Source organism: Octopus bimaculoides, chromosome 1, assembly GCF_046866305.1.
Source record: "Octopus bimaculoides isolate indiv1 chromosome 1, ASM4686630v1, whole genome shotgun sequence".
Lineage (NCBI taxonomy): Eukaryota > Metazoa > Mollusca > Cephalopoda > Octopoda > Octopodidae > Octopus > Octopus bimaculoides.
Window position 1 is genome coordinate 56,069,802 of NC_142928.1, and position 22,569 is coordinate 56,092,370.

The 22,569-nt window shown below is 34.1% G+C and overlaps 1 protein-coding gene across 1 annotated transcript; it reads right to left on the bottom strand.

Moving 5' to 3' along the window:
- Nucleotides 1-827: 827 nt before the first annotated feature.
- LOC106883877 (WD repeat-containing protein 82) lies at nucleotides 828-22,484 on the bottom strand. The gene is made up of 9 exons (XM_014935014.3): nucleotides 22,287-22,484; nucleotides 19,690-19,787; nucleotides 14,852-14,918; nucleotides 14,297-14,396; nucleotides 14,055-14,171; nucleotides 13,343-13,498; nucleotides 12,536-12,605; nucleotides 11,936-12,078; nucleotides 828-6,155 (listed from the first exon to the last, which is right to left on the bottom strand). The coding sequence occupies exons 1-9, from the start codon at nucleotides 22,445-22,447 to the stop codon at nucleotides 6,126-6,128; spliced, it is 942 nt and encodes a 313-aa protein (XP_014790500.1). The 5' UTR covers nucleotides 22,448-22,484; the 3' UTR covers nucleotides 828-6,125.
- Nucleotides 22,485-22,569: the final 85 nt, after the last annotated feature.

A 22,569-nucleotide genomic window follows, 5' to 3' on the forward strand; every position in this document is an offset into this window, starting at 1 on the left:
AATTATTGAGACAATCAGTCAGCACCTAAACACCGCAGATGGGTCACACAAAGAATTCGCTAGAGTCTTAGCTACGATTTTTCTAACAATTCCTTGTTGAAAGCTCGCAGTAGGCTTTATATGCAGGTTTATGAGTATCTTCCTTTAATGAGATCTCAGTTTCGCACTGTACCAGCACCAGTAATAATCTATTAAGTTTCGGCTTTAGTATAAGTTATCTTTAAAATTGAGCTCGTTGTTCGGTTTCGAAGATGAAACCCACTCCCATCTGCATTCAGCTTTATTTTCCAAAAATTTTGGTTAGCTGTCATACTGAAAATTACCTCACTTCGTTTTAGGTTTAATATACATCTAGGGGGAACTTTTGTCAACTGTGTTGACGGTTTTATTGAGATGTGACCGTATGGGTATTTAGTATACAGAACAACCCCCAGTTATATTGTATAACTGTACTGGGTACTTTATTGCCATTATCCACGACTTGCAGATCCTACTTATAATTTTCTCTCCCACCCTTTTCCCCTTGCTAGATGTGAGTAGCAATATCCTTGTCCCTAGTTTGAAGCTCACCCCTACCACCTCTCATAGTTTGCAGTTAGAACTGCATGGTGACCTCATAGTGCAGGTGGCACGAGAAAAAGTACCCAGACCACATTATAAAATGGTTGGCATTATAAAGGGCTTTCAGCCATACAAACCATGCCAAAACAGACATTAGAGCTTGATGCAGTCCTTGAACACATCGGATCCTGTCAAACCACATGTAATTGATGCTAGCAGACATTAAATGATGATGATTATATATATATATATATAAGAAAGAAAAGTTTGTATAATAAAATTTATGGTGATATTAGGATCATATTACAAATTAAATAAGTACCGGTTTCACGATCAAACAATTGTCAAAGAAGCAATATGTTAAGGAGAGAAACTCCTATTTTTTCATGAGGCCCTTCAGTGTTTTTTGGCAAACATACAGTTACAGGAGTCATTTCATTTTATACAGTTAATCATATACACATACATATAAGTAAGAACAGTAATTTATACCTAAAAATTGTGGTTGGCATACATATGTAACTTTCTTGTGTATGTTGAGATTCCATAATTGAATAAATAAGTCAGTGCAAGTAGAAAATGAACGATAAAACAATTGCCAAGATATGAATACTTTCTCCATAAGAGTCCTGTCGGACCTATCATGACTCAGGTTTGAATATGAATGGGTGTCCAGGAGTCAAGTAATTAAGTGACAATTAGTAATACAATTAAAATGAATTGGTGTTTAGTTCAGGTTTGTATTTTTGGATGAAATATGTCTCTTTATTGAGTCGGGCTTGTGTAGATGTCCAGTCAGCAAATTTATAGAGGGAAAATAGTGAATTTAGGTTCTATTTGTTTCGTACATACATCGATATATTCACTGAGATAAATTTGGCGGTATTGTGGTGAGGCTATCTATTGACGATGCACCATACAACATTGACGGATAGAATTCCCCGTGCTACTGATATAGTCTTTCTGGCAGCCCGAGCATCTGATTACGTAGATCAGATTTTCGGAGGCACAAGTGAAATTTGATTTAATTGTAAAGTGTTGCCCTTGTTTAAAATAGTATTCTGACCCTTCCAAAAGGTTGGGGCGATTACATTTTTTTACTTTGGGGCTTGTTGCGGAGGAGAATAATTTTGCATTAGTTAGCAGTTTCTTTAATGACTTAGGTTGTTTGTTGCTTTTGACAATTTTAATGTCACGTAAAATTCTTTTTAGTTTTGGGTTCTTGTGTAGTATTGGTAGGTTGTATGATTGTGCTGAATGCTTCTTTGTTTCTGGGGTTGTATGTGAAAATGTAGGGCAGTTTTTTTAGGAGAGGTTTGTTAATGTCTTTGGTTTTTCTTAATGTCTCAGAGTTGATAGATTTGGCATGTTTTATCCCTTCATTAATGAGTTGGATTGGGTAGTGTCTATCCAGGAGGACATTTTTCAGTTCTTGTAGTCTTAAATCTCTAGTTTTTTCCTCTGAGACAATAGTGCAAGGTTGAAGGGGATGTTTGTTTTTGTGTGTCTAGGATGGCAAGAGCTAAAGAGAAGATATTGTTTTGCATCTGTTGTTTTATAAAATATATCTGTTTCAATTTTGTTTGTTTTTTAATTAGAATGTCTAAGAATGGAAGTGCCTCCTGGTTGTATTCCATTGTGAATTGAATGCTTGTGTGGATATTGTTCAGAAATGTTTTAAATTCTAGGAGTTTAAGTTGTTATTCCAGAGTATGAAACAGTCATCCAGGTATTTCTTCCAATTCTCTTTAATGTATTGGGCGAGAGGGTCTCCAAATTTTCGCAGTGAATTCTGATATATTTTTTCTCTAAGAATCCCATTGAGGTTGGCAATGGTAGGTGCTGCTCTCATGCCCATCACAATTCCCGATATTTGGTGATAGTAGTTGTTGTCAATAATGAAATGATTATTCTGGAGAATGAATTTGATTGATTCAATGATGAAGGTTTTGTTTATTCATTCTGGTATTTCCTCTGGATGTAGTTCTAGCCAGAATCGAATTGCCATTGGGTGCATAGACGAATAAATGTTTGGGAATTCCAACTCTAGAGCTGTCCATGAGAAAAAGTAGGATTGGGACACACTTATCAAATACGTTCTGGAATCAAAAATTTATCTACTGTCATCGAAAAAGTTTAACTGGAAAAATGCAGAATTACTGGAGTTATGGGCATTCAAAGTGTAATCAAATTTAATTGAAAACGCTGCATGCAATGCCAGCATTTAGTTATTTGGAGATGTTGAAAAAATGTCTATTAATGTAATGTCTAAATTTTGGGTGATATAATTTCTCCAACATTAGAACATTAGAACTGCTAATAATGGGTACCACTGGAAAGTAGTCTATTTTAGTTTGCTACTATTAGATTACTGAAAGAAAGACAGCAGAAATAAAATAAGAAAATCTCAAAAACAAAGATTTTTTTTCTTTAATTTTATTACAAAATTGAAATATGAATGGGGGAATAAAATGTGAGAAATTGCTTCCTATACATATTAGTATGACATGCATAGGTATCTATGGCAGACAACACTGAACACCTAAGTCATAAGAACATGCCTCTTCCTCAGATGGTATTATATTAAGACATGAAAGGAAGACAGTGGCAAAATTCAAGAACAGTGCTAGAAAATATACATTCAGCATCATTTAAATGCTATATTATAAAGCCATATAGAACAAAAATTTGCCATTTGCTTTAGCCACGAAGTGTAGCACATCAGAGGTAATAAATACAACATTTATCAGAAATATTGGAATCACTAAACAAGTTGTAAAACTAAAAAGATATTGTGAGCTTGATAAAAAGTTTAAGTAAAACTTAAAAATTCAATCAATGAATACAATAAAACTAAACCACTTTTGACACATCACAGTAAAATGTTCAAATAGCTGTTGAAAATGCTTACATTAACTTATTAACTATAAAAATATTGGCTGAACAAGATAATTCTAAAACTATTAATTTAAATGATCAGAAGCTAAAACTAACAAATAAAACTAAATTTGTTTGTCTTTGAACATAATTAAAAAATGATTAAAGTAAAACTACTGAAAGCACATAAACTCTGTCAAGTCAGGAGTATAAAAGTATATCTTTCAAACGATCCCATGAAGGTGGGAATCCTGTAGTTTCAAATTAAACTTCTCAATATGAGTAATTATAAATTGCAGACAATAAAATCTTCAAAAGTTTAAAGAGAAAATAATTCCTAAACGAACCCAAATTTGCTCTGCTAAAATATTAACAGTTTTTTTTTTCCAAAAGAATTACACTTCCTCCATCACCAACAAAAAATGTGATATATTTCAAGTAGTTTAAAGGAGTTTAACTTTAATATACAATCAAAAAGATTTGATTGAATGTAAGAAAAAAAACTGAGAAAATGTCATACTTACAAACATCTGGTATTAGTATTATAATATTAACTTTTATTATTAGCACACTTGTCAAAAAACAATTTGTAACTTAACATAATTTTTCTTACTTCTAGCAAAATTTGAATATAAATTGAACCTTGGATACCAAAATGGCTATCCTATTAGAAACAATTTTAGTCTTAGAAAACTCTTTTATACATTTCAGAATGTTTCCAGACATTATTCTGGTTGAAAAAATAATTATATGTGAGATTCAAGTATATATCAAAATTAATTAAGAAAATTTAGATACATAGTGTTTAGATGTGGTTAATAGTGATTGGGATATACAATTCATGCACTAATATTGGTTGTTCCTTATTTGCTCTGAGTCAACTGATTACATTAATACTTGCAAAAAGTTTTAAAAGACCAGAATAAAAAGCACAGAAAGGTGAGTGTAAGGTTTTAGATTAGTATAATAGAAAGCACATTTCAATCAGATATAATACATCTAATAAATTTGAAGATAAAAAAACAAAAAAGCTACTTATGGTCCTGCTCCACTTGAAAATAAAATCTCTAGTCCTAGTAACCTATTTAATTCACTATATGAAAGCCTTATTTGTCTATTACATATAAAACCTGACAGTGCATTACTATGTTTTGAATAGAGATGCTTCAAACTGAAGTTAGATTTCGAACTGTAGATTTTGAAAATAAACTATCTTCTAACAAATGAATTGAATTATAATAGCAAAATACTTTAAGTTATTAACTATATGGTGATTAATAAAGTAGAGTCAACAAGCTAAAGAGAAATATAGGAATAAAGATTATATCAACAACTTGTGGATAAATATTTCTAAATATTTTGTTTTACTAATTTGAAAGAGAAATAGTTACTTTTCAAAAAGCTTTACTTTTAATGTTAAAATATATACTACAATTTAAATATGCTACACATGAGAAAATGATATAGCCATAGCCCCGTTTCAGATAATGGGTTGTGTTCAGTATTGCCTTCTTTTGTGGATCAGTGCCATAGGGGCTGTAGCTAACTATTTACCCAGATATTGGTTAGTAATGAACCACCCAACTCTCAACAGAGAAAAGACCAACTGGATTGAAGTTACAAGAAAATTAATATTGAAGATGTAAGTTACTACTATCTATATAATAAAAGTACCTAAGTAATAAAGAGAGTTAGGTAGATTTGTCTTTAATATTTATTGAGAATAAATACTGTATAAGAAGAAAAAAAAACTTTGTCTATTTCAATCACAGGTAAAATAAATTAAGTCTACAAACCTAGCCACTCCACAATCACAGTCAACTAATGTAAGACAAACCATCAGAAGTTTTACTTTACCAAAACCTAAAGGTCAAAATAGCAGGGTGAATTATTCCAACTATATTGTTGAAGCAATGATCCACATGTCACTAACACAAAAGACTGATTTTTAATCTTGGTGTTATTTCCTTTCACTTATTGTTAATATTTCTAAATGCTTAATATAGTTAGTAGAATAATGTTGAATAAATGATGTCTACTGGTATGTAATGTAATGAATGATGGTGTGAATCATACAATATAGAAACTAATCATAACAGTACAATAATCTCCTGTCTATATAATAGACTTTACAGAGATCAAGGCAGTTCAACACATAGCTACCTTCAGATAATCACTAGTTTGCCGTGCACCCTTCCATCAGAATCAAACTGATCTTACAACCAAGAGATGTTATGAAACTAAAAATAATGATTATTAGAAAAGAAATCAGTACACACATATTACATATATTCCCAAAAAGGAAATTGCAAAGAATAATCAGGATAGCAAGGGGACACCACACAGGGTTATAGAAGGTGCTCAGTGCACCTAGCAGCTGCTACTGAACAACTAAGATGGCGCATGTAAAGGAAGATGGATATTTGTTCGACAACAATGAAGAGACCATTCAACTTAGAGTTCAATATTCAGCTCTAGCAAGTGTGAGAGCAACAAGAAATAAGAAAGTCCAGAATTAGTCTCTTGCGAAACTTAACAGCCAAAAACAACACTAATGGTGAATGAAGTTAAATGATAATTGAAGTATGTGAGAATTTTTATGTACATCTGTTCTGAAGGTGCTGGTAGCTGTTGCCTGTCATTGCTGGATTAAAGCTGGGCTAAAAATCTTTCTTGTATCTCATATTTCACTCATCTACATACGGCAGCCAGAAAGCCTGAAAATACATTTAATGCACGAATATTTAAAAAAAATATTTATGAGAATTACCAACTGCGTATCAAACATAACTGCAAGCAATTAAAAGCAAATATCTCTGTGTTCATGTTTTATGTCTGGTTTTCCATACTGACAATGGATTAGATCAAAAATTATTTAGACTATTTTCAGATATCCTTCCTCTTACCAATCCTATTCTGATTTTGAGGCACAGAAATTTCCCCCACTTTTTCCATTGGGTTTGAAAATGCAGAGTTACAGGGCGTATTGTTTACATGGAATAGGAACATTCATGCATGCTCTCGCTCTCTCTCTCTCTCTCACACACACACACACACATTCCCTATGGTCAGACGTATTTTTATGGAAAACTAGAAACGGGAAAATTCACCTGTATGATGGTGATGCTTGTTTTACAGCCATCACATGTCAAGACAAGTTACACAAACACACATATATATAATGGGCTTCTTTTTAATTTCTTCTACCAAATCCACTCAACCTGGGGCTCTAAAAGAAGACAATGGCTGAAGGTGGCATGCAGTGGAACTGAATGCTGAACCATGTGGTTGGGAGGGAAGCTTGCTTCATAACCATGTGGTTTCAGGTAGAATCCCAATGCATGACACTTTGGCAAGTGTCTTTTACTATAGGTGGGAGAGAGAGAGAGAACAGGACTGATTGGCAGATAGAATGCTTTGCTCTCTGCACTCTGAGTCCATATCCCACTGATGTTAATCTGTTTTCCATTCTTTCATGATTGTTAGTGACAGCTGTAGTTTTTAGTTCCATACCTTGTGCGGGTGGCACATGAGATGCACCATTTTGAGCGTGGCCGTTGCCAGTACCACCTGACTGGCTCCCGTAGGATTTTCGAGTGAGATCATTGCCAGTGCCCCTGGACTGGCTTGTGCGGGTGGCACATAAAAGACACCATTTCGAGCGTGTGACACGTAAAAGCACCCACTACACTCTCTGAGTGGTTGGCGTTAGGAAGGGCATCCAGCTGTAGAAACTCTGCCAAATTAGACTGGAGCCTGGTGTTGCCATCCGGTTTCACCAGTCCTCAGTCAAATCGTCCAACCCATGCTAGCATGGTAAGCGGACGTTAAACGATGATGATGATGACATATATGTATATTCTTTTATTTGATTCAGTCATTTGACTGCAGCCATGCTGGAGCACCGCCTTTAGTCAAACAAATCGACCCCAGGACTTATTCTTTGTAAGCCTAGTACTTATTCTATTGGTCACTTTTGCCAAACTGCTAAGTTATGGGGACGTAAAAATTTAAATTGTGTTCCAAACATCACATTAAATAAAAAAAAAAGTTGTTTTACAAAACCAGTCTAAATTCATGATTATTTTAAAATTTAATTGAAATGCATAAGGAATGTATTTTGGCTAGAAATATAGTAACGAAAGAGTTAAGCATGCAATTAATAATTACAATGTTATTTTATGTGTGTGCACGTGTCAGTGGAAGCGGCAAAAATCTATAGGAAGTTGGTGTTTTAAGGTTCTGAGTTCACTAAACTAGTTAACTTGGCCTTCTCATAATTAGTTAAGGAAAACTGAAAAACTTCTTTTTAAAATCTTTTGAGCAACTCGAATAAATAAAAGAAGAAATTATACTAAGTATCTACAGTAAGAATTAAGAGTACTGGGATTTCAACTTTTAGTATTATTATTATTATTCAGTTACCACAAAGGGTGTAAATATTCTGATCAGATATTTATACAGTGTCTAGTTAATATTTTTTCCTTCTAAATTAAAATTCCACCACTGCTAAGGTTTGATTTAATTATAATCATGTTTGTACATAAAAAAAGACACCCTGCTCACAAAGTTATTTTGTTAGAGTAGGGCAACTAACTAGTCAGTGACATATAACAAAAGGCAAACTCCTTAAAGTTAAGATTCAATTCCTACTTGAAGCAATATTATTTCATTTAAGGTGCAAATACAAAAGGAATTTTGGCCACAAAATTTCTTTATTCTCCTCTCTCCCATAAATTAGTGAGTTTTACAACCCCATACATCTGAATAACACAAACTTCCTACTTAGGTTCTTGAGGTAAATAATGCACCTCATAAATAAATACTTCTTAATGCTTGAATTTTATCAAGACAACAAAATTCTCAGCAATATTTACAGAATAAATACTGTAAAAGTAATTGCATACTTGAGAATATAATGTTAGTGTCATATCTCATGAAATTTTAGGATTTGCTTGTTAAATTATCATTCAATAATGAATAATTTTAAGATAATATAGTATTTTTGAGTAAAATGTAATGCACAAAAATAGTGAAAGAAAGTACAAGAGAAGCTGTATAAAATGTGAATACATGCAACAAAGAATTAAAATATTAATAGCAAAGAAACAAAATATTAGCAATGTAGCATGACTGAAAATCTATATGTAAGTTTGTAAGGCAAGTACAAATACTAACTGGTTCACATCCAGTTTTGAACAATTTTATGAAATAGCATGGTGTTTGTTCTTATCACCCTTCAGGGAAAAGAATATTCAGAAAATCTAATTTAAATTATTTCTAATGTTCACATGATCCTGAAAACCTGGTGTTATTTATAGTGTAACACTGACCACTCCATCTGCTTACATAATTTCTTTCCCTTTGATTTCAGTTTACTATTGTTGACGTCAGAAATACAAATGCCTGCATCATCTATCGTAAAATCGAAACATTTCAGTTCTATAGTTAAGAGATGAGGAATTATGTACATTATTTACATTTGATGGATATTTGTCCTCATTTTGTTTGTTATTAACACAATGTTTCATCTGATATACTCTCCAGCTTTCATCAGGTGTCTTGGTGAAATTTTGAACCTGGGTTCTCATTCTTAAGGTATTTTTCGATGTTGCTGTTATTATTATTATTATTATTATTATTATTATTATTATTATTCAGGTTACTGGTGAAGCATTATCGGTGATTCAAGAAAAACTGGTGACAGACACCCATCTAAAAGAACACACTAGTATACCAATATAAGAAACTTGATGGAAATGTTGACCTTCTGTGTAGAAACCACCTATTTAAGTATGGACACTGATATATATCGACAAGAGGGTTTAGCTGTGGGTTCGCCATTATCACTGATAATAGCCAATATATACATGGAATACTTTGAGAATTTGGCTTTAGGATCAACACCACTAAAATCAACCCTATGGCTGTGATATGTTGATGACACCTCTATTCTCTGGCCCCACCAAGAAGATGTCCAAGTGCTGTTAGATCATGTGAACTCAATAAAGCCATCCATACAGTTCACAATGGAAAAGGAAAAAGACAATCAGCTAGCATTCCTGGACGTATTAATAACATGCACCAAGTATGGCTTCAGGACATCTGTATACTGCAAGCCGACCTTCACTGGACAATACCTTAACTTCAATTCCAACTATCCATACAGTGTGAAGAGAGGAATTGCTCAGTTCCTAAAACATTGAGCAAAGAATATAATAAGTGATTGTGATACCTGCCACAAAGAAATGATCAAGCTCAGTAACAATCTATTGAGCAACAACTACCCCAAAAACATACTATCTACTCCAATTATGAAGAAAAGAGAGGATGAAACCAATAAACTGTCTACTCTATGTGAAAGGCCTCTCCGAAAAAGATATGTGGCCCATATGACATCAGGACAGTATTCAAGAGTAATACAACACTTCGCAAATACCTCCTTCAAGAAAAACCACCAATAGAAGAGAATATGACCAAAGACTGCGTGTACTCAATCCCATGTAGCTGTGGTAGGTTATACAATGATGAACCATGCCGCCCCCACAAAATAAGTGTAGATGAACATCGCAAAGCTGTGACACGAGGAGATATTGATAAATCAAGCATAGCTGATCATATATGGAAAAATGGAGACTACCCCCCAACCCTGTGGGATGAAATTAAAATAAAAGACATAGAACACCACTGGAAAATATGGAAACTAAAAGCAGCAGCACATATGCTAGGACACAACAACCTCCTAAACAGAGTGCAGATATGAATAGCATATGGGAACAGGTATTATGGAAGGAAAGGAAAATATTAGATTTATAAGCCCTAGAATTCACTCCATAATTGCCCACGGGCATATGGTGTAGTGGTTAAGAGCACGGGCTACTAACCCAAAGATTCCGAGTTCAATTCCAAGCAGTGACCTGAATAATAATAATAATAACAACAACATCGAAAAATACATTAGGAATGAAACCCAGGTTCAAAATTTCCCCAAGACACCTGATGAAGGCTGGAGGGTATATCAGCCGAAACGTGTTAACAACAAACAAGATGAGGACAAATATAAGTCAAATGTAAATGATTTATTTCAGTATTTTTTTTTATCCTGAGAAAGGAAACTATAAAATGCTTTTTGAGATAAGATGGTGTGAGCTATACAGTACACATCATTTGCACTGGGTAACCCCCCCCCCCACTCAAATTACAGTTAAGTAAGAAGTCTACATGACAAAAAGAATACTTTTAGCAGCATTTCTTCTGACTTTGCAGTCTGAGTTCAAATGTTACCAGGGTTGGCTTTGCCTTTTATTATTCCTGGTTGATAAAATAATTACCAGGTAAGTATGGGATCAATGCAATTGACTTACCGCTTCCCCTGAAATTTCCGTGCCAGTGGCACGTAAAAATCACCATTTCAATGGGGCCAGTGCTGCCTGACTGGCACCTGTGCCAGTGACACGTAAAAAGTGCCCACTAAAGTCTTGGTTGGTGTTAGGAAGGGCATCCAGCTGTGGAAACCTTGCCAGATCAGATTGGAGCCTGGTGCAGCCTCCTGGCTTGCCAGTTGTCAGTGAAACCATCTAAACCAAGCTAGCATGGAAAGAGGACGTTAAACAATGATGATGATGATTGTGTATTTCATCCTCATTTTTTGCCAACATGGATTGAATGGTTGCGAAAATTTGAATTTTTAGAGAAATTGTTGTAACTAATTTCTGTCAGCTGGGTATTCTTCCCAGCACTAACTAGTCAATAAAAGAGAGGGCACAGTACTAAGGGTTTTTTTTTTTACAAGAAAGCAATGTATATTATCAATATACAATATTTGTAAAAGACCCCCATTCAGTAACTATTACATTAAACCAATAGAGTAGTAATTAGTTGTAAAAATAACAAACAAGATGGAAAACTTCCAAATAGACTTATTCATTTTATAAGTAAAATAAAATTTCATATGGGCAAATTGTGCTAAGGTAGAGGTTTACTAGAATATTAAATGTATATTGTTGATTCATTTAAATTTTATACTTTATATCAGCAATTGCCATTACTATCTCCCTTAGTTGCAAAGTAGCTTTTTGAACTTGTTCCCTCTGTTCTATAATTTTACAACTACCTACAGTGCTAGATCCTCAGTAAACCTTCCCCCCACTGAGCATCTATCACATGAGAAGTTCTAGTTATCTGTCTCACTTACTAGAGATCTCACATTTTTGGTGTACCCACTGCTTGCACTGACTGCATTGTATTGAATTTCTACCAATTCATTACCTACTTTTCAAGGTGATTTCCCAAACAGAATTAATATGTTGTGCTATTGCTCCCCCACCTCTCTCTCTCTCACACAAATACACATGAACATTTATTTCTAACAGTAATTCATTCTTACTTATAATGCCACTATGTCAAGGATTAATTGGTATATAAACACAACAAATTTGGTAAATAATTCAGAAACTATTTTGACAGGAAACATGCAAAATAACACAGCTGTACTCACCATGTTTGTACATGCTGTCGCTAACATCATATATTTAGGGTTGAACTGGACACATTGAACTGGACCTGGATGGTCAGCACTGAGCATGGCAACTTTGCTGCCTGTTTCTGTGCTCCAACAATAGATTTTACCATCGGTAGATCCTAAAAATAAATTTGAAAAGAAAAAAAAAAAAAAAAAAAAAAGGATATTTTACAAGATATTTTTTAAATAAAATTACAAGTAGGGTTTAAAATATACTAAAATGAATTGATTTCTTTTACAATATTTTGAAAACTGAAAAGGCTAAAAGCAACAATGTAAGCAATTCATTAAAAAAACTTTAGATCTAATTTTTATTAATTTTGTAGAACCATTAATAATAAAAAGGTAATTAACAAATAGCTTTAAGTACCATTTCTCTACAGCTAAATGCATTTATTGAGACATCTAATTATGGCATATAATTCTTTTTACATCCATTTAATGATGCTCTAAATATAGAGCTGATGTTTTAGAATAATTTTCAAATTTTCATTATGTACTCATAAAAGCACATCCCTTCAACATTGCTTGTGACAAAATGTCATAAGCACTGTAGAGAGATTAGTTGTTACTCACCAGAAAAAACAAACTGAGAATCTGGACTGAAAGAAGCTTCTAATGGGATTCCTTTGTTATTAATGTGTCCCTAAAAAGAAATTTAAATACAAATTGTTTAAGACATCAATACAATATTTCAATGACCGAATACATTAATATGGTTGGTAGCAATCAGTTAAGATGATCATTAAAACATATTTTAATTCTTTTCAGTAGGACCCTTATTTATCCTACTCTCCTGATTCTTAGAAACTTATACTTTAGGAAAGCAACAAAGCAAAGTTAAAAGTTATATTAAAATATTCAAACACAAATAGACAACATAATATATTAAGAACTATAAAAGTATAATCTTTTCAACAGCCTAGTTTAAAAAAATATTCTTGACAACAGAAGTAAAATTCTATATCAATTATTTTGCTCTAATGACAATACATAAATTTAGTATTTTGCTTAGAATATGTGGTGCTTGTGGCGTTATGGGTTGTGATGAGCTATGTGGTGTTGGTGGAGGATTGCAGATGAGGCAAATGGAAGTGAAGACTGCAGGGGCTGGCAGAAGAGCCATGGGGGGGCATGTGTGGGCACAAAGCATGTGCAGGCAGTTCGATGAGAGACAACGCGTGTGAAAGGTCGTGTTTTTATATGGTCAGTAATCGCTCATCCCACCACGGTCAACAGGTAAGGTCTCTGTATTTCTTTCTCCCTTTTGCTTCTTTTTCTGTTGTCTTTTTCCTCCATCACGCTACAGAATACAAAAGAACTGTTTGCAAGATGGACTAGGTAGAGGAATGGTAAAAGTACATGAAAAGAGATCACACTTACTGTGAATGTGTGCAAAGGAGTTCCTTGGAAAGCATCTATCAAGCGAATCACTTGAGCATTAGTTGAAATCAGAATTAATTTACCATCAGGACTAAATTTCATACCAGTCCAATCACAGTCCTTATCCTGATTCAATTTGAATGTTGTAAAGGGACCCTGAAAATAACAATAGAATGGCAGAAATATTAATGGCATTTCTTGGTTGTGTTTGTTTACCATAGCTAAGTTCTATATAGTAGCAATATAAAATAATTTTTTTATATTTGTAGATCTGGCAATTTGCTGTACTGGAGAAGACACATCAAGCTAAGAAAATTTTGGTCATCAATACATACAAGTATGACTTTTATGGCCATGCCCCCACTCCCTCTCCCAGCTGAGAGGCCTTTATCTTGCAGGTGTCAGTGCCATGTAAAAGCACTCATGTTGGTAGCATGTAAAAAGCACTCAGCACACTGTAAAGTGATAGGCATCAGGAAGGGTATCCAGCTATAGAAACCATGTCAAAACAGACAACTGGAGCATGAACAGCTCTCTGGCTGGCCAGCACCACTCAAACTGTTCAACCCATGCCAGCATGGAAAACAGATGGATGATGATATACAAAATTCTTAAGTAATAATTACTTGAATTAAAAAAACAAAACAATTTATACAAAGTTAGTAGTACTTCTTGCACAAAGTTAATCAACAAATAACAAAATGTTTATCACCTTATCAAATGATCGAAGATCATACAGCTTGACACACTCAGAATTAATGCCAGCAGCAAATATCAAACCTTCAGGATCAAATGCTGCTACAGGCCGACCTGGTAAGTGCATTAATCCCTGAAAAATAATAAAAAATTAATAACAGAATTAGTTTATCAAATTAAATCAGAGTTGTGAAATTCTAATGGAAATAATAAACAAGACTAAATAAGAAAGAAAAACAAAAAATGTGTAAACACTACCTGGCAGTTTTGAGAACGCAGATCCCACAAACGAATCGTTTTATCTAATGAGCCAGAAAGGAACGTGTCGTCTATTGGAGACATACATAATGTAACTACCCTAATACAATAAAAGAAAACCACACATGAGCAATATAGAGAATTTAAAAATGCAATTTTATTGTAAACAAATATTTTGTACTACTTAAGTATTACATAATAGATTTAACTTGAAAATTACTGCAATAACATTTATAACTAATTAAAAATTTCTTCATTATAATCTAACCATTTAGTACTCAGATTACTTTGTCAAATCTAATGCTTATTTATTCACATTGTCTTGAATTAATCATACATTATCTCATAGCTTTGAGATTTCAGTGATGTGATTGTTTATTTTTACTATGACACTGTAGAAGTGTGAAATGTTGGATCTGGCCAGTTTAAACATAAAAGAGGCAGAATATTTTGGCCACATATGGTTGGTTTAAATGCTAAAGAGTTAAACTATCTTAAATAGTTACTATCATTAAACAAATTAAATATAACTTAAAAATTTAAGTGTTTACTTACTTTTTTGAATGTCCAGGAAAATATCTGATGTACTTATTATCATGGAGTGATAAGTATCTGATTGTATCTGAAGAAGAAAAACTGGTATTTAGATAAATAATTCTACACACAGACACATCAGAATCACATGAAATCAATAAGATCTTATTGTTAAAAAAATAAATTTAACTTTGAACAGTTGCCAAACTAGGACCAGCATGTCAATAACCTGACCACTTCTAAGCACCTATCTACCTAAGAATCCAGAAACCAGTCTTTCCATGTGAAAACTTGATTATTCCTCCAAAATAATGTGTATTTTCATCATAAAATGTATTGTAATATCTTATATTTTACTTGCTTCAGTTATTGGATTGCAGCCATGTTGAGGCACCACTTTGAAGGCTGAACAAATTGACCTGAGTACATATTTTATCATTAAGCTTGGTACTTACTCTATCAGTCTGTTTTTGCAGAACTACAAGATTATGAGACATAAACAAACCAATACTAGATACCTGCTCTTTTTCTCTCATATTGATCTTGTACCTCGAGCGTATGCCCTCACCATCTCCCTCTCTTTCTAACTTTCAGCCTCTCAGCAAGACACCTGTTCCTTTCTCTCTATTATACTTTCACATCCTTCAATACTATACCACACTAAGTTGTGGGATCTTGTCTTGTGAGCAGTTGGTGACTTCATAGCTGGTGCTATGAAAAATGCACCCAGTACACACTATAAAGTGGTTGACATTAAGAAGGGCATCCAGCTGTAGAAACCTTACCAAAGCAGACATCTGAGCTCAATGCAATCCTCTGGAACATTAGTTCCTGTTGAACCATCTGATATGTCAGCATGGAAAAAGGGATGATAAATGATGATGATAATTCCACAGTTTCTGTCTATTAAATCTACTTACAAGGTCTTGATCAGCTTCGGGTTATTGTAGAAGACACTTGCCCAAGGTGCCACATGATGGGACTGATCCTACAACCACGTGGTTGCAAAGCGAGCTTCTTAACCATAGAAAAAAGTTCGAGTTTTTCTCAAGGATCTCATTTCAGCTCTCTTTAGATATATTGTTAGAGTTAAAACACGATTCAAAAGAGACAATAATTAATAATTCAAATTTTATGGGTAAATTTCTAGCTTGTGCAGTTAAGTCCACATGCCATTGGAGAACAAGCTTTTATAAGTCAGAAATTGCCCACCAACTGTGAGGCAGCAATTAAAAGTAATCTCAATCTGCTTTTCAAGAAACAACTTTTTAAATAAATTTTTTTTAATATATCTGGTCGGTGATATCCTTTTTTATTATTTACCCTTTTCTCACTTCTGCTAACAAAACAACATAAGTGTTGTGTGTTTGTATTGTTACTGTTATTGACACTGCATTTTGAGTGTTGATGTGATAGCAACATGAAAGTTAAACTCTTTTGGAACAAGCCAACTGCAATGGCATTTAGTAGCGCAACCTCTCATGAGTAATACAAGCATGAACCTATAGTATATAGAGTGGAGTTTCTCAGACTTGATGTTACTCTTTTGAGTTCAAAAGAAAAATGAAAATTATCGCAATATAAAATCAGCCCAGTTGTAGAAATTGCCAGATGGTGAGGTATGAGTGTCGAACTACAAGTGTGTATTTATATTTTAGGAACTACACCCTTAAATTTATACTATGATTCTATGCTCATCATCTAGATACCAAGTGAACATGCAATTGTCACTATTTGAAAGCATGCTATGTATTTAGAGGTATAATTAGTAAAGCGTAAACACACATACTAGAAGTTCTCAGCTAGCACATACTGAACAATCACTTTAATCTGCTTAAAACCCTGAGCAGTATCTCTTAACTAACTCATGGCATAACATTCATATGCTATCCATTTAGATTACTAGCTTACACTGCCACAACCATTCCAGTTAAATATATTGATATTTTTATACACAGGTGCCATTTGACTCACTTTTAGCAAATCCTTTTTAAAATTTCATTTTCATGCACAGGGGCAATAAACAGATCCCATCACATGGCAGTGGGAAAAACTAGAAGTAGTTGATAGCTTCCGCTACCTAGGTGACCAAGTCTGTAGTGGGGGTGGATGCTCAGAGAGCATTACCACTAGAATAAGAATAGCCTGGGCAAAGTTCAGAAAGCTCCTATCTCTACTGGTGACAAAGGGTCTCTCACTCAGAGTGAAAGGTAGATTGTACGATGCATGTGTACAAACTGCCATGCTTCATGGCAGTGAAACATGGGCCGTGACTGCTGAAGACATGTGTAGGCTCGAAAGAAATGAAGCTAGCATGATCCGCTAGATGTGTAATGTTAGTGTGCACACACGACAGAGTGTGTGTGTGTGTGTATATATATATATGGATTTATGACTTTGGTACAAGTCTAGACATCTGTAGGAAGGAGATATAGATGATTGAATCAATCCTGGTATATTATTGAAATATAATTTTACTTACTTCTAAAAGATGAATGTTGAATTCAAGCCCAGCCAGATTTGAACTTAGAACATTAATACCACAAAAAAATTGAGTCAACCACTCATATATATAAAACTTTTGTAACAATACAAATACAGCTAAGTGAATAGTAGACATCTTTTATCTTTTACCTTTTATTTGTTTCAGCTATTAAACTGGCCATGCTGGGGCACTGCCCTGAAGAATTTTTAGTTGAATGAATCAACCCCAGTACTTTATTTTTTTAAGCCTGGTACTTATTCTATCAGTCATTTTTGATAAATTACTAAGCTACGGGGACATAAACACACCAAAAACAGTTGGGGACAAACACAGACATACATACAATGAGCTTCCTTCAGTTACTGTCAACCAAATCCACTCACAAGGCTTTAGTTGGCCTGAGATTATACTACAAGACACTTGCCTAAGGTGCCTCACAGAAGGACTGAACCTGGAACCATATGGTTAGGAAGTAGACTTCTTACCACACGGCCAGATAGAGAAAAACAAAATTAGGCATTTAAATTGCAGCAAGAGAAGTATATCTTAAATCTGCTTTCAGCAAAAGGAGATTCTTGCATATATTGTAGAAACTCCTAATATAGTTAAGCATATTTACCTGGTAAAGGATTTCTAATTGCAGTGAATTTCATGACATGAACTGTAATACAAAACAACCTTCTAAGCCCTTAGACTCATAAAATTCACCTACAACCTATTCACAGTTATGGCTACGTTATGTGGCTTGGCCTTAAACACAACACATTACCCTTCAAGCAATTATCTAACACACTACCAACATAGCAGCTGGCTACAGCTTCCTTTCTTGGGGGAGTTAATTTTCCTCATCAGGATTGTATGTTCTAACACAACAATTGCAAGAAAATATTCTACTGGATAATTATTTGTAAAAACTTTTTGTTTCCATTTACTTAAATCAGACAAACTTGAAGCACCATTAACAAGAGCATTCCTTAAATTATATTGCAAATTCATTTAGCCTATGAAAAGCAAACTGAGAACTTAATTAAAAGTGTTGGTCATTGTGAAATTTTCAAGAGCCACTCTAAATTAAATGCATCTGAAGACCACACAGTCATCATCATTTAACATCAAGAAAAAAAATTAAAACTAGGCGTAGGAGTGGCTATGTGGTAAGTAGCTTGCTTACCAACGACATGGTTCTGGGTTCAGTCCCACTGCGTGGCACCTTGGGCAAGTGTCTTCTACTATAGCCTCAGGCCGACCAAAGCCTTGTGAGTGGATTTGGTAGACGGAAACTGAAAGAAGCCCGTCGTATATATGTATGTGTGTATATGTTTGTGTGTCTGTGTTTGACCCTCCAACATCACTTGACAACTGATGCTGGTGTGTTTACGTCACCGTAACTTAGTGGTTCGGCAAAAGAGACCGATAGACTAAGTACTAGGCTTACAAAGAATAAGTCCTGGGGTTGATTTGTTCGACTAAAGGCGGTGCTCCAGCTTGGCCGCAGTCAAATGACTGAAACAAGTAAAAGAAAGTAAAAAAGAGAGATAAGTCAGCCTCATTCCAAATAGTAGCAAGGTGCTTATGCCACTACGTCCTCCAGTTGAACCTAAACAACATAAATTCATACTAAAACACCTGCCTGGTGTATTGTTTCACTGGATGAAGTTTCCAGCTATACCTAATAAATTCCAAAGAAACAAAAAAGTCACATACCACTTGCTATGACTAACATGACAGGCCTCTACATGGACACTGTACAAGCCAGAAATATAAATCAAATCTCTCTCATCATATACCATCTTAAAAAGTAAAGACATTGGATAATATGGTCTTAAGACACACTACACCAAAAAACTGGGTTGTAATGGCAGGAATGTTTTTGATCACAACCCTTCTAACATGAGGGAAGCTAAACAACACCAGAAGTACAATTGCTGATTAAACATGAACAGATTAATAAACAAAGCAAACTGACAATATATTTCAATACAACTCTTGGCAACCAGCATAGATCACAAGAATTGGTATCGTGCTCCTCCCTGTTCACTCACTGTTACTGAGAGAATCCTGGTACCTTTCTTTTCCTCCACTTAGCTCTTCACATATCTTATGTACCAGAGTGTATAGGAGGTTTACAAACCAAACAAGACGCATGTCGCATTTAGTCATTTAGACTTGTTGGTTCATCCCAAATGTTTTGCTAGCTAATTTCATATAAGTCTTTTCAAGCATAGGTGGTTGAAGTTCATAGCAACACAACATTCATTCAGCAGACTGAGTGATTGTGAACATGGAACAAAGCAACTGCAATTTCTGACACATATCTTCAATTAATCAAAAACATTTGAAAATAGTAATGTGAAATAATTAAAAATATACTTGCCATCTACTTTCGTAGAACAATGTAATACTGTGGTGATGGTGTGTGTATAGCGAATGAGATCAACCCCATACTTTTTGCTATTAAGTGTTCTTTTAGGCCTGGAGGGAATAAGAAAAATATTAGATACAAAAACATTTATTGCAATACCTTTACATAAAACACAGGTGTTTGCATTCCATCTATAACAGACATTCAATGCAAACTAGAGAAGTTTTCTAAGGCATTGCTCATTACCACAAATCCAAATACTCTTACTGTATCAATCAATATGAAAATAGGAACCATTTTCAATTCTTCATTGGGTTGAACATTTTGGAAGGCCATACAGAAAGGCATAGCCATGCTGTGTGTAAGAGGGTATTGTAGGATCAAAGACCAAACTGAAGAACAGCAGTTTGAGGTGCTAATGAAGAGGAGTCATGGACCAAACCAAAGTATAGTGTTTAAGGTAATAATTACACTTGTTGATTATCCTATTGAATTCAGAAATTTGTAATTAATTCAACCTATTTTAAGGCCACGTGTAATACAAGTGAATCAACTTCTGTTCAATATATTCTATAACCTAAAGAAAAGGTTTAGTATACATAGTAGTAACATTTATATGATACATGGTAATATACAACTAGTTCTTTATTGGAAAACTCAAGTATTTTAACAGTAGAAATGTCTAAATTAATTAGTTGAGTGTATACCAAAGCTCAAATAGTAAATACATTGAGCTACAGGCAGTGCTTGAGTTAGCATTTAGTTTGGTATCTTTGCACCATATAACTTCATGTACAATTGGTTTATTTATTGGCTTCTCTTTGAATTAGGTTAGAGCTTACGAACTATTAGAATAACATTAAAAACTCTTGTCCAATACATAACCAATAAGCTAAACAGTATTGGAAGCACTGTATTTATAGTTTCAATTTATCTCAAGCTAGCTGCAAACCAAGAATGGCTCTACGATTCGAAGTTAACATTAGTAATAAAACAAGTTTCAATGTTCCACACCAATATACCCATTTTAATGGATCAAAAAAAAAAAAATCTTGAATCAAAGTAATTCTTTAAATTGTTATTTTTGCATATTAGTGGAAGTTTAGTTTCATGTGGTAATTTTGTATTTATTATTGTGTGTACATATTTAGGGTAAAAAAACTGAAGTCATTTGTTCATTCTCATATAAACGAATCAAATTTTGTTTAATACACATTATTTTTCAGTGTATTTATCTCGAAAAACTACATTCACGGATTTAGAGTAGATAAAAATTTCTTTGATGACATATTAGTTTTAATTTCTACAGGGGAAGGAAACAGGTCTGGACCGAAAAATCAGTCTTCAGTTTTTTTCTTTTTTAAATTACTTTCTACTAGAAATATTTACTCATCTACGTTTGTAAACATCAGATTTATAAATAAGTCCTTCGGGAGGAAAAAAGGAACACCACGTACTAATGAATAACTTCTTTGAGCACCTTCCATTCCCGAGATTTACTAAAAGATTTTTCTCATTTCTGTAACTATAAAGAATGACTCGTCATGCGGTGCATAACAGCATGAAAAGAAAGGAAAAAAACTGCGTAACCGACACAATTTTATCAATATCGAACGATTAATGAAGGTGGCTTCCTGAATCTATACTAAGCGCACAGAATTGACAGCTAAGTGCATATAAAGCTAGCTAATAGAGGAGGTGCAAGGCGTATGTTAATGACACTAGTATTTGGCGCCAGTCTCCTAAGCACAAGCAGATTTGACTGCATGTAAACAGAACGGATCAATGGGTGGAGGGAACAAGTGTTATTTAAGTGAATGAAACAGTTAACGTTGAGTAAATTGTGTTTTCATTTGCTAAAAATAGCCTCCTAAGTTATTGATCATTATGAAGGCTCTTTAGAGACACTTGTTCTTGGCAAAAGTATTTAAAAAATGAATAGAAAACACTTTAATATCTACTAAACAGCTTGTGATGAAGGAGAATATTTTCCTTCCAGGTTGCTCTGAATATCAATCAAATCGAAACAAAAAGGAGAGAGAAATCTTAAATATATAATCTGGTGTGGTACTCATGACTCAGTAAAGCTGAAGAAAAAAGTGCATCTTTGATGGAGAGATATGATAATTCTAAGTCTCCGCCATTTTTCGAAGCTTATTTTGGCAGAACCACAACCGACGCCGGGTCATGGAAAGAAAAATTCGATCGAGCGATCATAATTTGAAATTTAAACATATCCTCCGCATCAATAAACAACCAACGAGTAAATTTTACATCGAAATAATACTCCCTCAAAAGAGTAAACATTTAAATTAAAAATATGGGTTTAGAAGGAGGAGAAAACAAACTGCAATATTCTTCACCGATTGAAGGTCCCTGAAGAAAGTAGCTAATTTTGTTATGAACTAAGCAATCAAGAATGGTCATTCTGTAATAAGACAAAAGGTCCCTCCTATCTCCTACTTCTACTGAAAGATAAAAGTCTTTGTGGGTCGTTCTTGGTGAAGTTCTTCTTCCAATTTAAAGGAAGTCAGAACAATAAACTAGGACGTCATTTTATACCCACTCTCTCTCTCTCTTTCACAGTATAGCTACAGGGAGCAACTTACGTTCCGTTTTGACAGTCGTATATCACAATGGATTCATCATCACTGCTCGATATAAGTGTCTCCCCGTTTGCATAAAAGTCAATGCTATTTATTTTATCACTGTTCTCCTTAAACACTTTGGCCACGCGAAATTTACGGACGACTGTGTCTGTCAACTTCATTTTCCATGTGCATCATTTAGTAGTACGTAAAAATGGTGGCTGAAGCTAGCTCTAGTATGTACTGAAGTCAATATATGTTACTATTGGATAAAGATTTTTTTAAATATATAACCTAAGAAATT